Source organism: Myxocyprinus asiaticus, chromosome 46 (genome assembly GCF_019703515.2).
Source record: "Myxocyprinus asiaticus isolate MX2 ecotype Aquarium Trade chromosome 46, UBuf_Myxa_2, whole genome shotgun sequence".
In the NCBI taxonomy this organism is placed as follows: Eukaryota; Metazoa; Chordata; class Actinopteri; order Cypriniformes; family Catostomidae; genus Myxocyprinus; species Myxocyprinus asiaticus.
In genome coordinates, this window is record NC_059389.1 from 14,427,769 (window position 1) to 14,443,729 (window position 15,961).

Sequence of the window (15,961 nt, forward strand, 5' to 3'; positions counted from 1 at the left end):
TGTTATATCTCTCATCTCAACCGCTCTTGAGCTCCATCTGACATTTACAGGTATTTTCTCTGCCATCTGAATCTATTAAATTTTTGTAATAATATACAAAACAATAATAATATAAGTATATAAATAATAATATTAATAATATGAAAATATATTATCTATATTTAATATTTAGTATACAATCTGTTTTCAATATACATCATAACTAATTATGCAGTTCTCTTTCATGATTTAATCTGTTAACATTTTCAATACATATTGTCAACTTCAAACGTCCATTTTAAAGGTAACTGACGAGATATTTCACACAAAAATGAAAATTGTCATCACTTACCTTCATGCTGTTGCAAACCTGAATGACTTATTTCAGTGGATATCAGAAGGAGATATTAGGGAGTTTCAGTCACCATTCACTTACACTGAATGAAAAACAGTGACAGTGAATGGTGACTGAGTCTATACGTTTTGCTTAACATCTCCTTTTTTTGTTCCACGGCAGAGAAAAATTCATACAGACTCACAGTGATGACAGAAATTTCATTTTTAAATGAACTGCCCTTTAACTACCTGTTAAAGTATTTGGTAAAGGTATCTGCCAAGAAAAAATGTATAAATGTTATTCAGCATATGCTAGACCTTATTCACAGCAGCGCATATATACATTTTTTGACGAGAATGACAATGAGGCTGTGAGGGATAGACGTACAATCTCTTCGGTGGGCTGTACTGCAGTTTAAAGTGTTTTTGGATCGTTCCGCAGACAAAATATTGGAAAAATATATTTTTGAGGACACTCAGTAGACAAAAAACTTTTGTTGTGGAAAATCAAATGGTATATTAGAGCTTTTTAAAGATTTATACCATGCATGCCACTGAAGAGATGGTAAGTCTATCCCTCAAAGCTTCATTTCCATTCCCATTAAAAATCAAACATGGCGCTACTGTGAATAAGGTCTATAGACCAATCTTCTTGTTTACAAAAATGTCAGCGCATGCGCAGTAAGTGGTGGCAGAAAGCCCGATGACTGTGTTAGATTTGACAGGTTAGAGGATTAAACGAAAGTATGATACAAAACCATCATAAATACAAACATATTCTTAGCTATACAATTGCTATAATAAAATGACTTAATAACAAACATGTAATCATGTTCGCTATAAATTTATGCTGCAAAGTTGTGAGTTGAAATGATCTCAGTCCAGTCAGCTCTGTTGATGATCTTGAAGCCACAGCAGTCAACGAGAGACCTCTGAATCATTTTTTCAACAACGTAATCCGATAAAAGTTAATTGGTCTAATGCTTCACATCTTGCTGGAAAGCAAGTGACTAAAGTGAAGGGTCAAAATATAGGCTACATACTTTAGGCTATGTGCATTCTTAATGAATTCATTTAGAGTTTTAATGTTTTATTAACCTATTTAAAAAAAGAAAACACATAAATGCACAATAAAATATAAAAAAAAACCATGTCCAGAGACATTCAAGTAGTCTCAGTCGTTTTGTATTTACCAGCTAATTAATTATTTTAAAAAAACAAATTTAATTATTATTGCAAAAGTGGTCTTAAATTTCTCTTTTATTTGGCCTTAAAAGTCTTAAAGTCTTAAATTTCATTCCTTCGAACCTGCAGAAACCCTTCACTTAGAACACCCTAGCAACCAAATACACTCAGAACACACTAGCACCCAGTTCAAAAACACACAGAACACCCTAGCAACCACAAAGAAACATTCTAAAACCACTCAGAGCACACTAGCAAATGCATAAAAACATGCTAAAAACTACTGAGCATCCTAGCACCCAAAACCACTCAGAAGAACACCCTAGCAACCACATAAAAATGTGCTAAAAACCACTCGTTACACCCTAGCAACAAAAAACACTCAGGACACCCTAGCAACCAAAACCACTCAGAACACCCTTGCAATCACATAGAAATGCACTAAACCACCCAGAAAACTCTAGTAACCACATGGAAATGCTTTTAAAACCCCTCAGAACACCTTGGCAATATGGCATGCATTTTGCACAGGCAAAACTTTAAATAATTTGTTTTAAAACATTTAATTAAATTAACTTTTTAAATATTATTTTAAATATTTAAATATAATTTATAAGATCTGAAATCTAAATGTAGAATCTGTTGTTTGATGATTCACTGTCATCTCATTGTTAGAACATCTGATCTCTCTTTAATAAAATACAAAGGCGTTTGAAAGACTCAGCCGTTTTTAGCCTTGCCTGTCAAAATGAGAACTTTTGGTTCTCTCTCCACATGATAAGTGACTACAGATTGGTCTTATGTAAAGCCCTATTTTTATTTCCATTAATGATGTGTCTGTCTCCACAGGTTGGAGACCAACTGAGCCTGGCTGTTGTGAATTCCTGAGTGCACACCTGATAGCTAATAACAAAGGCATATACACTCACACACTTGTACACATTTTTGGTTCTGGTGGCTTTGAGAACATGGCTGCCAATCTTGAGAGCCCAGTCTGACATACTCAAAATCAACAGCACATGTCATTTCTCTAAACAGGAACGGAAGGAGTCTCGTGGAGTTTTTGTCATGGAGAAAAAAGTGTGGGCTGCAACAAAGCACAGAGCGACAGAGTTTTGCTGCTGCTGCTGAAGACCAGAACCAAGTGAAAACACACACACAAAAAAAGCCTGATTTCCAAACAAAGATCTTCTATGTGGCCCCCTTCATGGAAGACATTCCTCCATAGCATTCCAGAGTGTGTGTAGGTGGAGGTTTCTGACCACTGGGACTGAGGATAATTAAGTTAGTAATTTTTAATGAAACGCCCCCTACACACAATGAAAGTTCACTACAATCTTCATCTCTCTCTCTCTCTCTATACACACGCACACAAATATACATACCAATTGTCAAGCTATAGATCCTATAGGTCCTCTATGTAAGTCCTCTTGAATAGAAAACAATATGCAATGAAAGTAAATGGTGACTGAGTGTGTCAGTCCAGACATTCTGCCTTTTGCCATCTTTTGTTTGTGCTTCAATGGAATCAAGAAAATCTGACCTTTTTTTTTGCAAAGGGGTCAACATGGTCAGTGTCACAAATTTGCTTAAATTTGATTAGTGACCTAAATATTTTTTTATTAAAATTTTCACAGTCTTAAAACCAAACTCGTTTATTCCAGGTTTAAAAAAATTATAGAAAATTAAATTTGCTTATAGATTTTTGGATCCTACTGTACATACATACAGACACAAACATACATTTACACTATGCATAGACCTTATTCACACTAGCACCATCTTTGGACAATGAGGCTGTATGGGATAGACTTACAGTCTCTTCAGTGGGCTTTACTGCAGTTTAAAGTGTTTTTGGATTCCGCGGCCAAAACATTGTATATACTGAATGTTCTTGGACACTATTTTATCAAAGAACTCCAGACAAAATGAGATGTGGAAAATCAGATGTGATCTAGGAGCTTTGTACAACTTTATAACATTGTGCCATTGAAGAGACTGCAAGTCTATCCCTCACAGCCTCATTGTCATTCCCACTTATAATCAAAGATGGCACTAGCATGAATAAGGTCTATGGCTCTACATTAGTTTCTGCCAAACAGTGTCAACATTACAGTGTCTGATGACTTCCTCCTTGGTAGTTCCGGCTTGTTTGGAAGCCTGTTCTAATTAAAAGTGGTTGAGAGATGGAGAAACAGGGAGAGAGCAGGAGGTAAAGAGATCACTTTGTGAGGGGTGAGCTGAGCTCTCTCTCCCCACGTTGGCGGACGTTCTCACTTCCCATGTGGGTGGCTTGGAGAAGAGCCTGTAGCATTTAAGTGTGATAACAGCATTTCCACTGTGCTCACTATGCTGTTTGCTCACAACACTCAATCTCCATGTTGCCCTGTGTGTAACCCTCAGGATGTTTAGTCTTGATAAGCTGTTTGCTATGGGAGAAAACAAAGATGAGACAAAAGATACACTACAATATTTCTATATATATTTTTTTGGACTGAAAAAAAGGTTTTGATAAACCTTAAAGCACACATTCAGATCAGCTCACTGATTTAACCCCTAACCATGATTTTAATAGGAAAATCACTGTTGTGTTCCAAAGAAGAAAATGAAACATCTGGGTTTTGAACAAGAGTTATACATTTTTCCTAAATGTAAGCCCTAATCCAAACCTAATCATACAGTCCAACCCAAACCCTAAACCTAATGATGTGTAGGATAGGAGGCTAGCTAAAATTTGATGTCTGCATTATATCGATTTGAAAATCTGTTTGCTTATTGGTCGGTCTCTATTGGAATAGAAGTCATATCATTCTCATATCTTACGATTTCACCCTCTCGTACAAATTATTCTGAGTTGTCATGAGACTGTGTTGGAAGGATTGTGAACATGCAATCAGAATTAAAAATGGTGTGAATGAGAATAGAGCTAGAGTTGGGATCTACAGTGCACTAACAGGGTTGGACCGAGCCATCTGTTTCAGCCAAAACGATTGGCTGGATATGTACCTGCCCATTAAGAGTGATTGAGAACAGGAGAGGTCATATAGCCAGGGGTGGCCTTTACTGCTGCAAATCACATAACGACACAAATGGAAGATTGCAGCTGGCGAGCAGGGAATGGGTGGTGGGTGAATGACGCCTGATGGGTGTACAAAGGGTGAGGTTTGGGGAAAGGGGGGTGTTGGAGACACTGGAACTTGAGCACCGGAAATTGCTGGGCATGTTGGCAAATCCTTCACAGTGCAGTCTGTTACAAGAGGACAACAGAGACTGAAACACTTCGCACAGGATTAGCACACCAGCCAAGTATAGTCACAAACTATTTGGTTTATGTTCGCTGCTTAAACTTCGACCTGTAACAGTCAGTACATTTACATGCACTTTAAAAGTTCAATTTCAGTCAGACTAAAACAATTATTTAAATGTTCAATTTTAATTTTAATTAAAAATGTCATGCAAGCGCTTTAGTCCGACTGAGATTGTACTAGTCAGATTTTTTGCAAAGTCGGATAAACAGACCTTGATAATACGATTGTGGCTTAGCTTTGTCCAGCATGTGTACTCGTTATTCGGACCGCAATTAACCTCGGCATTGTGTGCATGCTCTGAAAAACAGAGTTGATGTGCGACCTGATGCACCTTCTCAGCTGACGTCCTTCAAATATTAAATTTCTTATTGTCATGTATACTTAGATAAAGACTGCACCATTATGCAAAAACCTGCTGTAGAAAGCTACACTCACGGAGCACTTTATTAGGAACACTTTGGTCCTAATAAAGTTCCTGACGTGGTCTTCTGCTGTTGTAGCCCGCCTGCCTCCAGGTTCGACGTGTTGTGCATTCTGAGATGCTATTCTGCTCACTACAGTTGTACAGAGGGGTTATCAGAGTTACCTTAGCCTTTCTGTCAGCTCGAACCAGTCTGGCCATTCTCCGTTGACCTCTCTCATAAACAAGGCGTTTCCGTCTGCAGAACTTCCACTCACTGGATGTTTTTGGCACCATTCTGAGTAAGCTCTAGAGACTGTTGTGTGTGAAAATCCCAGGAGATCAGCAGTTACAGAAACACTCAAACCAGCCCATCTGGCACCAACATTTTTCCCAGAGTCTGATGGTTGATGTGAACATTAACTGAAGCTCCTGACCCATATCTGAATGGTTTTATGCATTGCAATGCCCCACACGATTGGCTGATTAGATAATTGCATGAATAAGTAGTTGTACAGGTGTTACTAATCAAGTGTTCAGTGAGTAAATATTTTATATTTAATTTAATTATAATATAATTAATAATTGATAATTATACAACATTTAAATAATACTACTACAACTAAATATAGCTGAAAAGGAAATTGTAAATAAAATAGAAATAAAAAATTACATTAAAAATTCTAAACAATCATAACCCTGAAACAAAACAGGGGTTGTACAAAATGGGTAAATCCTTGAAAATTGTGTGCATTTTTACACATTTGTTGAATAGATAATCATTATTATTAGATATAAAATACATGTTTTGCCATCAGAAATAGTAATTACTCATAAAACCTACTTCTCACTCCCACACAGGGATTATCTCTTTATCTGTTGTATGCAAAAGCCAAGAGGGTGTCGGGTTATGGCTTGTTTTGCCACAGCTTGCTTTTAGCGTAGGAGCCTGCAGAGCTACTGATCTCCTGTCAGGAAGTGGGACCAGCCAGTACCTGGAAATACCAGCCTGTCCACATGGAAAGCTGTTTTGTTTACTTAACACTCTATAATCTTTTTTTAATTGATGTTGTCAACATCAGGAAATGCTGTTGTACATTACACAAATATGACATCAAAGGTTAATCTTGTCTTTGAACCTGTGAACATTGTTGGCAAAAATGTGTCAATGAAATGCAAAAAACAAAAGTAAAAATATTGTTTTTAAGTGATTAATTAACTGTGTGCTACAAAATGCATTATCTGTAAGTTCACTTTGGATAAAAATATCTGCTAAATCAAAGGAATATTCTGGGTTTAAAACAAGTTAAGCTCAATCAACAGCATTTGTGGCACAATGTTGATTACCACAAAGAAGAATTCAGAATTTTATTATATTATATTATAATTTATGGTATAATAAAAAACATTCTTAAAAAACAAATCGAGGCTACAGTGATGCAGTTCATGGAGGGTTTAAAGACAGAAATGTGAAGTTTATAATAATAATAATAACTTTAATTCTTCTGTTAAAACTTATGTATTATTTTAGCTGTAAAGTTGTTTAAATCCTTGTTTACTGGGATAACAGGGTTTACGGTGTTTCATCGTAATGGCAACAAAGTTGTAAAATTGGATAGAACTACACAGAAAAGTTATAAAGCGATTTTATCACACTAAAATCAGTCTTATGACTGTACTTTTGAAATAGTGAGTATTTTAAGATTTACGGACTAGCCCCATTCATTTCCATTGTAAGTGCCTCACTGGAACTTTTTTTTTGCGTTTTTTTAAAGAAAAGGAGGAACATGTGGAAATTTTTTTTTTTTTATCAATATTATGCTACAAATGCTGTTAAAGGGCTTAACTTGTATTGAACCTGGAATATTCATTTAATAAATGTCGTGTAAATGTGGCACTTCTGAACTCATTTGAAATTTTAATGTCTATTTTTACATTTTTAAGGCGACCACAGAAAACAGAGAGAGACATCATGAGTAGATTTGAATAGACAAAGTAGCAATTTATTAATAACTTATTTCTTTACATTCGTAATATTGGACGGAGTGGTTCTGTAAAATAGCCCCTCCCCCCAAACAGGGACAACAAAACCCCCTGAAAACCATTTCAGTCACTTCTCTCACAAAAAATTGCATTTCACAGAACTTCCCTGAAGAGGAGAGATGAAAAATTTCTCCCAGGCCTCAAATCCTTGCACAAAAAAAAAAAAAAATAAAATAAAATCAGCATTACTTGCTTTCACCTTTCAATGTCCCCAGAAAAAAAAGGATAAAGGCATATGGTTCCTACATGAGCATGCATCTTGAAACCCCGCCAAGTAGCATTCGAGGAATGCCTTGTATATATACACACACAAGTTTGGACAACCCCTCTTAACCGTGCAAGTTCGTATAGTCCAGTCTGCAAGAGTATTGAGAGCTGTTGAGAAGCTTATGGGGAACTGCTCTTGAAGGTGAATGCACAATAACACTTAATGTACAGAACTAAGGCAAGAGATAACAATGACTTTGATTTGTGTTGGTGATTACAAGGCTGAATTTATCCATAAAAGCAAAAAAGGAAATATATTATACATATATACATTAATAATCTCGCAAAACCTGTTAACGTTTTTGGCATTTAACTCATTGATAAAGATAATATGGACCAATATTCAGTTCGCTTACATAAGGAGGACAAAAAGAAGAAGAAAATCTACAGCTGTTCCTTTGAAACAGATATATATATATTTATAACTACGGCAAGGCTTACCAACATCTTTAATATACACATGTATAAATGTTTCAAAAATTTCTCCACGCAAATAAGTTGGAGTACAGTACACTCTGCCATCATTACCGAGGGAATATTGTCCCAAAACAGGCAAGTCTTCATTGAAGACAAGTTAGAGCACACCTAAAAATTTTTGAAGGTGCAAGTGCTAAACAAATCAAATAAGAGTATTTGTAATTGTTCAGTTCCAGTAAAGTCTCTTTGGCACACCAGCCCCAGTCATAGTATATCGGACATTCCACACAAGTTCTTTTCATAGCTGACAGTCTTTCCATGCTTCAGTATGTATATATATTTAAATATATATATAAAACAAGAACTACTTTATAGAGTCCTGGAGATACAGAGTCACAGATAATGTCTGCTCTCTTTCTCCATTAAACAGCAGCTTATAAGCTCTGGGCACACCACATGCCCCATCAGTGGCTACTCTGGTCGGCTGTCTTCTCAAGCCAACTCTATCAATAACATGAGGAACCCTTTGACAGGTGTCAAAAAAGAGAAACCATGTTTCTAGATTCAAACACTTTTAGAGCCAAAAGGGGGTCACCGTGGCAAGACCTCACGTGGACTCAAGTGGGTCCAGCTGAAAGACATTGTGGTTGGTCGGTGTGGTGAAGTACAATGGCTGGGATGGAGCTGCCATGCGGTTGTCACAAGGACTCTTGAGGCCCAAAGTACGCTCAAAGTCCAATAGCTGGCCCATGAAGTTAAAGTTAGGGGAGATGTTGGATTTCTTCATCTTAACAATGTCGTAAGCATCGTTCATGGACAAGTTGAGCTTCTGCATGAGGTAGGCCACCGTCACTGTGACGGAGCGGCTGATACCTGCCAGGCAGTGAACAAGCACGCCACATTTTTGTCCACGGGCTTCATCTGGAGACAAAACAAAAGTTAATTAGTTTTTCTGTCTTTCCAAACTCACAATCACAAATCACAATCAAGCAACCAATTTTATTCGCTAAAATGCACAACTCAGGTCAATGTATTATGGATATGCAATTAAACATTGGCTCTGTTGTTGAGGGCAGTATCTCAGAATTCATTACAGACCCAGCAGTGACAAAACAGGGTCTCATTTAATGGGCTTTCTGGTGTATGACTGCAGACGGAGCGAAACAACTCGTCCATTTTCTCAGGGAATGTGACATGGAAATGGACTATTATGGTTAATCAAATGATCCTTCCGCTCACCAGGTTACTCGACAATGGCACCACTTGGGCGTGTAAATGTAGAAGTCATGGCAGCAACCTGTCAAGACCAACAGGATGTCGACACTGCCCCGTAAATGGTCCTCATTGTGTGGCGAAACATTGCTCTGTCCTAGATTACTTTAAATGCTGCTTCCTTCCTGTTGAGTTTAAATTACTGCCTCCCCCCTCCGTCTCCTGTTTCATCATAAGCCTTTGTGTCACAACTGCACAACCCGAAGATATGTTACTATGCAAACAATAAAATGGTGCCATCCACTGACTAGCCTATTAGGCTGACTATAATTGTTTCTGAAGTTAATTACTCAACAGTGTAAATACACCTTAACCCTGAAAGGGTCTGCATTTTTTGTTTTAGTTTCTTGACAATCCCTTGACCTATTGGCTTATCAAAACTAGGACTGAATGGAAGGCAATAATGGTCCATTTTGTGGTGCTGATTGTGTTTATAATTGATTCTCACCAATGAAGCTGATGGCTTCTGGAAAAAACTGGGAAAGATTCTGGCTCCAGTGATCCGAGATGGGAATCTGCTTGTACTTAAACTCTCCAGCGTTCTCGAACATGTTGGGCAGATTAGGAGTCACGTTCAAGATGTACTTGATGCCAAACTCTTCCAGAATATCCAGGTTCGTGGAGTCCTTCGCGCAGCCCAGATACAGATGCGGCAGGATTTCCACGGGGAAGCAGGGCTGGGGATTGGACAGGGGGCTGCCGTCCGAGTCGGTGGCGCTGCTCGGGTCTCGATCGATATCCGACTCGATGTCCGAGGAGTCGGAGCTGATCCGGAGACCTCCGAGTCCGAGGACCTGGGAGGTCGGTGAACTGCTGCTGGAAGAACCGTCGAGGTTCGTCTCGCACAGCATTGGATATTCAGCTTGAAATTTGCTGAAACCACCTGTGAAGTTGAAGAATTGGTTTTAGTAAATAAATATAGACGGTAAACCACGAATATGCAATATATTACACACTGAGGTAATCGAAACAACCTAAAAATCAACATACCCTCAAGATAGAACGCCTTGTAGCCCTCGTCCTTCATTCTCCTCAGCAGCAAACCCAACACAGAGCCGCCGTCTATATTTTCATTCCACTCTCGGCTGTACTCGTCGTACAACACGATCGTATCCGTCTTGCACCTCCGCGCGAATCTCTCGCGGTCTTCCCCGTTAGAAAGCAGAGACTTTATGGGCAGATTGCCCTTCTTCAATCGCCGGAGCATGAGGCTCGGGATAGCCACGTTAATGGCCATTTCGACGTGCGACGACTCATACAGCTCTTGCGTTCGGCAGTCCATAACCAGCAAACAGTCCTTGCGCGTCTCTAGTTGCTCCTTAAGCCACTCTACCGTCTTGCTTATAGCCATGACCGAATCGAACTGCACGGGTTTGAACTTATCGAGCATTAGTAAAATAGCGGTTACCGTACCGTACGAGCTAAAACTGCGGAGAAGACGCACTGCAAGAGGCCGTAGATGTCTCAGGTTTGAAGCATTGAGATTCTCTCGTGAGAAACGTTATGAAAGTCTCTTCTTATATAGTGAAAAGTCAGGAATTGTTCATATAACGCTATTGGTTTAAAAGTTCAGGTTTCGGTTCGAACGTCAAGCTCAGACTCGCTCTACTTCCACTCCATTCATGCAACTGTGCTTAGGATGTCTGTGCATTTATCAATGACTCACACTAGTAGCCAGTGAGTGAGCTGCAGCCACTGACGTTGTCTTCCTGTTATATAACCTCTCTTCTCTCGCCTTCGATATTTTTTTCTCTCGCGCGCAAATCGATCGCGATATCCACGCGAATATCGATCGCAGATCGCCTTGTAGATTTATTTCCTTTCGATATTTATTCCTTGCTCGCTGCGTCCTCTGCTCTAGTCCTTGATACGCTCTCTGTCTCAACCAGCAAGTGAATGAATACAAGCGCGAGGTGTTTCAATGGATACATTATGTCGGCCAGCCAATCAGAGGGCGCCGAGCTATCGTCGCCGTGGAAACGGGGCCGGATGGAACAGACTGTGTTGATGAATTGTTAATAAGTTTGTCATTCACAAAAACGGAAAGGAATTTCCGCTCCGGACCAGCGGAGTGCAAACAAACAACGGTAGAGAGGCACTGCACGGGAAGGATGGAGGAGTAAGTGAGTGTATTTGGCGAGAGGTCTATATAACTTACGCTCAGGTTACACTCTTGAACTCAGTTTAGCCGCATTTCAGATTCATGCAGCTGCTGTTTGTAGGTCGGTGTGTGGAACCTAGTACGTCGCAGTCCATTCAGCGTCTTGCCAATGATTATTAAATGAACATATTTTTAACGGTGGGGGGGGGGGGGGGGGGGGGGCATTATTATGACTGTTAACATAAAAAAAAAACTCAGGTGCCGTTCACACCGAAGGCGTTTTTGCGTCCGTTCGCGCTGTTTTTCAATTGTATTCCTATGTAAACATGCGCTAGATGAACTTTGACGTTGGAAGGATGCGTCCTCCGGAGGTCGCATTTCTCGGACGCATACGTCATCGAGACTGTCTCGTTTCATAAAAGCGAGTAGGACACTTCGAATGCGACCTTTCACGGGAATTCGGAGGATGCATGAGGTGTATCCTTCGTGGGCACACACAACCCACAATTCTTAGCTTCAATGGAAATGTCTAACAAAATAACACCAATTTGCCCGTAAAAATGATGTTCAAACGCAAGTAATGTTAATTCCCAAGTTGAAGTACCTAAGTAGATGGGTGCAGAGTATATAATATGTATAATTATAATAATATATAATTAAAATAAAGTATTAGACTAAAAGTACACCTGTAAAATCTATTTTCTTTTCTCTTTACATCATTATAACTCTCCTAAAATGTACCTCATGCATTCCCTTCCAGAGGGACTTTGTTCCCTTCTCACTCAAAGCCCTTGCGCTTGTTAAAGAGTGGCGTGCTGTCATAGCAACCATGTTACATTCCGTTTCCGTTTGTCCTACGAAGGCCGTCTCTTTAAAGGAGACTTGTTTAAAGTTGGACACTCGGTATACTGCAGCCTTCAAAGGACTCGTTCTACCTAGCATGCAGCCTTCCAAACGAGACACAGCCATGATGTTCAAATGCAAGGAATGTTAATTCCCAAGTTGAAGTACCTCAGTTGATGGGTGCAGAGTATATAATATGTATAAATATATTTATTTATAATTAAAATAAACTATTAGACTAAAAGTACACCTGTAAAATCTATTTTCTTTACATCATTATAACTATCCTAAAATGTACCTCATGCATTCCCTTCCAAAGGGACTTTGTTCCCTTCTCACTCAAAGTGCTCGCGATTGTTAAAGAGTGGCGTGCTGTCATAGCAACCATGTTACGTTCCGTTTCCATTTGTCCTACGAAGGCGGTCTCGTTTAAACGAGGCTTGTTCAAAGGAGGACACTCCCTATACTGCAGCCTTCAAAGGACGCGTCTTACCTAGCACGCAGCCTTCGAAACCAAACACAGCCACCGTGTCACGTTAAAACTGTTAAAAAACGCGTCTAGAGACACGTGTTCTGCTCATCCGTTCGGTGTGAACTGCCTCTTTAAAAAAATTGCCATTGCGTTTTTAACATACAGGTTTCGATTAAATTCTCTCCTGATCATTCTGTTCTGAAAACTGTTGTTCTATCTGTGAGTTCCCTGGCAGGAGATGAGCTCACTGAATGATCACCTCAATAAACATAAATAGACCATCAAAATAGTTTAACACCAGATGCAAATTGCAGCCCCTCTATGTGACCTCGACAGTTTCTCTTTACCACCTACAGTCATTGCCTAAACTGTACTTAATGTCAGATTGTGTGGCGAGATAGCATGTGTGCAAGCTTAAAAAAAAAAAAAAAAAAATCAGTCTCACAAATACTTTAACAGCTGCAGTGAATTCCTACGCCTGTGTTTACCCAGATGTCTTTCATAAAAATGTTGCATTTAATTACCAGAAATTTTATAATGACTATCAGTTTAATATAACAAGCTGAATTTTAACTTGCATAGTGATGAACCAAGGGGTTAGTACTCTTTTAAAAGGTTAGGTCAAGTCTCTTGTACTGAGAAATGCAGAAGTCTTTGCTCGAAAACAAATAAGTTGCCAATTGTTTCTCAAGTTGTTCCATTTGAAATGAGTAGGCGGGCTTAGAAAAATATTTTTTATACACATTTATAAGAACAACATCATGAAATATTTTTCTTAGTCATGTTCACAGGGGCTTCCTTGTTCTAAATGATACTGGATCCTAATACACTGCCTGGCCAAAAAAAAAATAAAATAAAAAAAAATAAGCAGATACTGAAGAGCCTGTGATTGGATCATAATTGCAGTGATTAATATGTTTCAGCTGGCAGCAATTATTTGAACCCTAAATGATGCAGTATGTAGCTTCTAATTTCTTAAACAACCATGTCAGAAGACATATCCCATGATCATGGAAAAGATGTTACTGTGTTTCAGAAGGGGCAAATTGTTGGCCTGCATCAAGCCAAGAAAACAACTAAGGAGATTGCTGAAATCACTGGAATTGGGTTAAGACCTGTCCAACGCATTATTAAAACATGGAAGGATAGTGGTGAACCGTCAGCTTCATGGAAGACATGTGGTTGGAAAAATATCTTGAATGATCATGATCGGATATCACTAAAACACTTGGTGAAGTCACATTATAAAAAACACCTCCGTAGAACTCGCGGCTATTTTAATAGTGAAAGTAAGAGCATTTCCACATGCACAATGCGACGAGAACTTACAGGTTTGGGACTAAACAGCTGTGTGGCCACAAGAAAGCCACTTGTTAGTGAGGCTAATCAGAAAAAATTACTTACATTTGCTAGGGAGCACAAAGATTGGACTGTGGAGCAATGGAAAAAGGTCATGTGGTCTGATGAGTTCAGATTTATTCTATTCCAAAGTGATGGGCACGTCAGGGTAAGAAGGGAAGCACATGAAGCAATGCACCCATCATGCATAGTGCCCACTTTACAAGCCTCTGGAGGCAGTGTTATGATCTGGGGTTGCTTCAATTGGTCAGTCTAGTCCCAGCAACATTATGCAGCAATAAAATGAAGTCAGCTGACTTCCTGAATGTACTGAATGACCAGGTTATGCCATCAATGAATTTTTTCTTTCCTGACGGCACAGGCATATTCTAGGACGACAATGCCCTGATTCATCGGGCTCAAATTGTGAAAGAGTAGAACATGAGGAATCATTTTCACACATGAATTGACCACCACAGTCCTGACCTTAACCCTATCAAAAGTCTTTGGGATGTGCTGGAGAACACTTTACGGAGTGGTTCGACTCTCCCGTCATCAATACAAGAGCTCGGGCAAAAATTAATGCAACTCTGGATGGAAATAAATGTTGTGATGTTGCATAAGGTTGTCAAAACAATGCCACGACAAATGCGCGCCGTAATCAAAGCTAAAGGCCGTCCAATGAAATATTAGAGTATGCAACTTTTTTTGACCAGGCAGTGTTTGTTAAAGTAACAACACTAATAAAATATGTTTCACCTTGGGCAATTTGAATGCAGTAGCCCAGATTAGGGTAACCTTATTAACATGTTGTCAGACATCCTGTCTCCTGTGTCATTTGTCAGTAAATTGTCTTTAATTGTCCATCAAGGTTCTCTCCCATCATTCACATGCACAGCAGTCACATGGGCCAAAGGTGTGTCCAGTTTCACCCTCTATTAACATATGAAACATGATGCAGTGCCTTCATAATGGCCATTAACCTGTATCTTCAGAGGAAGCTGAATTGTATTCTCATTGTAATCCAATTTGGCCCCTACTTTATTGCCTAAAGAGAGTGCATCTGGATGAGATGTCGTCTTTATTATTGACGGGAGAGTCTGTCATCAGAAATATGGGTAACACTTTACAATAAGGCTCTATTTGTTAACATTAGTTAACAACATTAGTTAACATGATCTAACAATGAACAATACTTTTACAACATTTATTTATCTTGATTAATGTTAATTTCAACATATAGTAATACATTTTTCAAAATCAGAAGTTATATATATTATTACATACAGTTAACTATGCACTAACATGAACTAACAATGAACAATTGTTACAACTGAACTAACATAAACAAAGATTAATAAATGCTTTAAAATGAATTAGTAATTGTTTGTTCATGATACCTAATGGAGCCTTATTGCAAAGTGTTAACAAAATATTAAATCTTATAAACATGGAACGTGATGGAGGGAATGAGACGTTGTGTCGATGTAGTGACACTAGGGGTCACTCTTGGGAGCCCGAGACACCTCTGGTCTTTGATAAAAGGCCAATGAAAATTGGCGAGTGGTATTTGTATACCACTCCCCCGGACATATGGGTATAAAAGGAGCTGGTATGCAACCACCCATTCAGGTTTTGTGCTGAGGAGCCGAGACAAGGTCCCGGCCATTTCAGCGGGTAGTTCAGCGTTGTGGCAGGAGGGACACAACGTCTCATTCCCTCCATCAGGGAACGGAGGTTACGCAAGTAACCAGGACGTTCCCTATCTGTCACTCACTCGACATTGTGTCGATGTAGTGACACTAGGGGTCCCTGTACGAAACACCACAACTGGCTGAACTGTGTTACGTGAACTGGCGGTGTGTGATGGGCAGACCACTGTGTGCCTTGTAGCCAGCACACCAGGCGGACACATAACCTCCCCCAACACTGTTATGAGTGTCGAACGGCCCTTTGGGGACAAGTCGACTACCCAAAAGATAGAGACAGGCTAGCCCAGT

The 15,961-nt window shown here is 39.3% G+C and overlaps 1 protein-coding gene across 1 annotated transcript; it reads right to left on the minus strand.

The window, feature by feature from the left end:
* Positions 1 to 7,185: 7,185 nt before the first annotated feature.
* dusp6 (dual specificity phosphatase 6) lies at positions 7,186 to 11,110 on the minus strand. The gene is made up of 3 exons (XM_051690316.1): positions 10,198 to 11,110; positions 9,656 to 10,090; positions 7,186 to 8,856 (listed from the first exon to the last, which is right to left on the minus strand). The coding sequence occupies exons 1-3, from the start codon at positions 10,595 to 10,597 to the stop codon at positions 8,543 to 8,545; spliced, it is 1,149 nt and encodes a 382-aa protein (XP_051546276.1). The 5' UTR covers positions 10,598 to 11,110; the 3' UTR covers positions 7,186 to 8,542.
* Between the last annotated feature and the right edge of the window lie 4,851 nt (positions 11,111 to 15,961).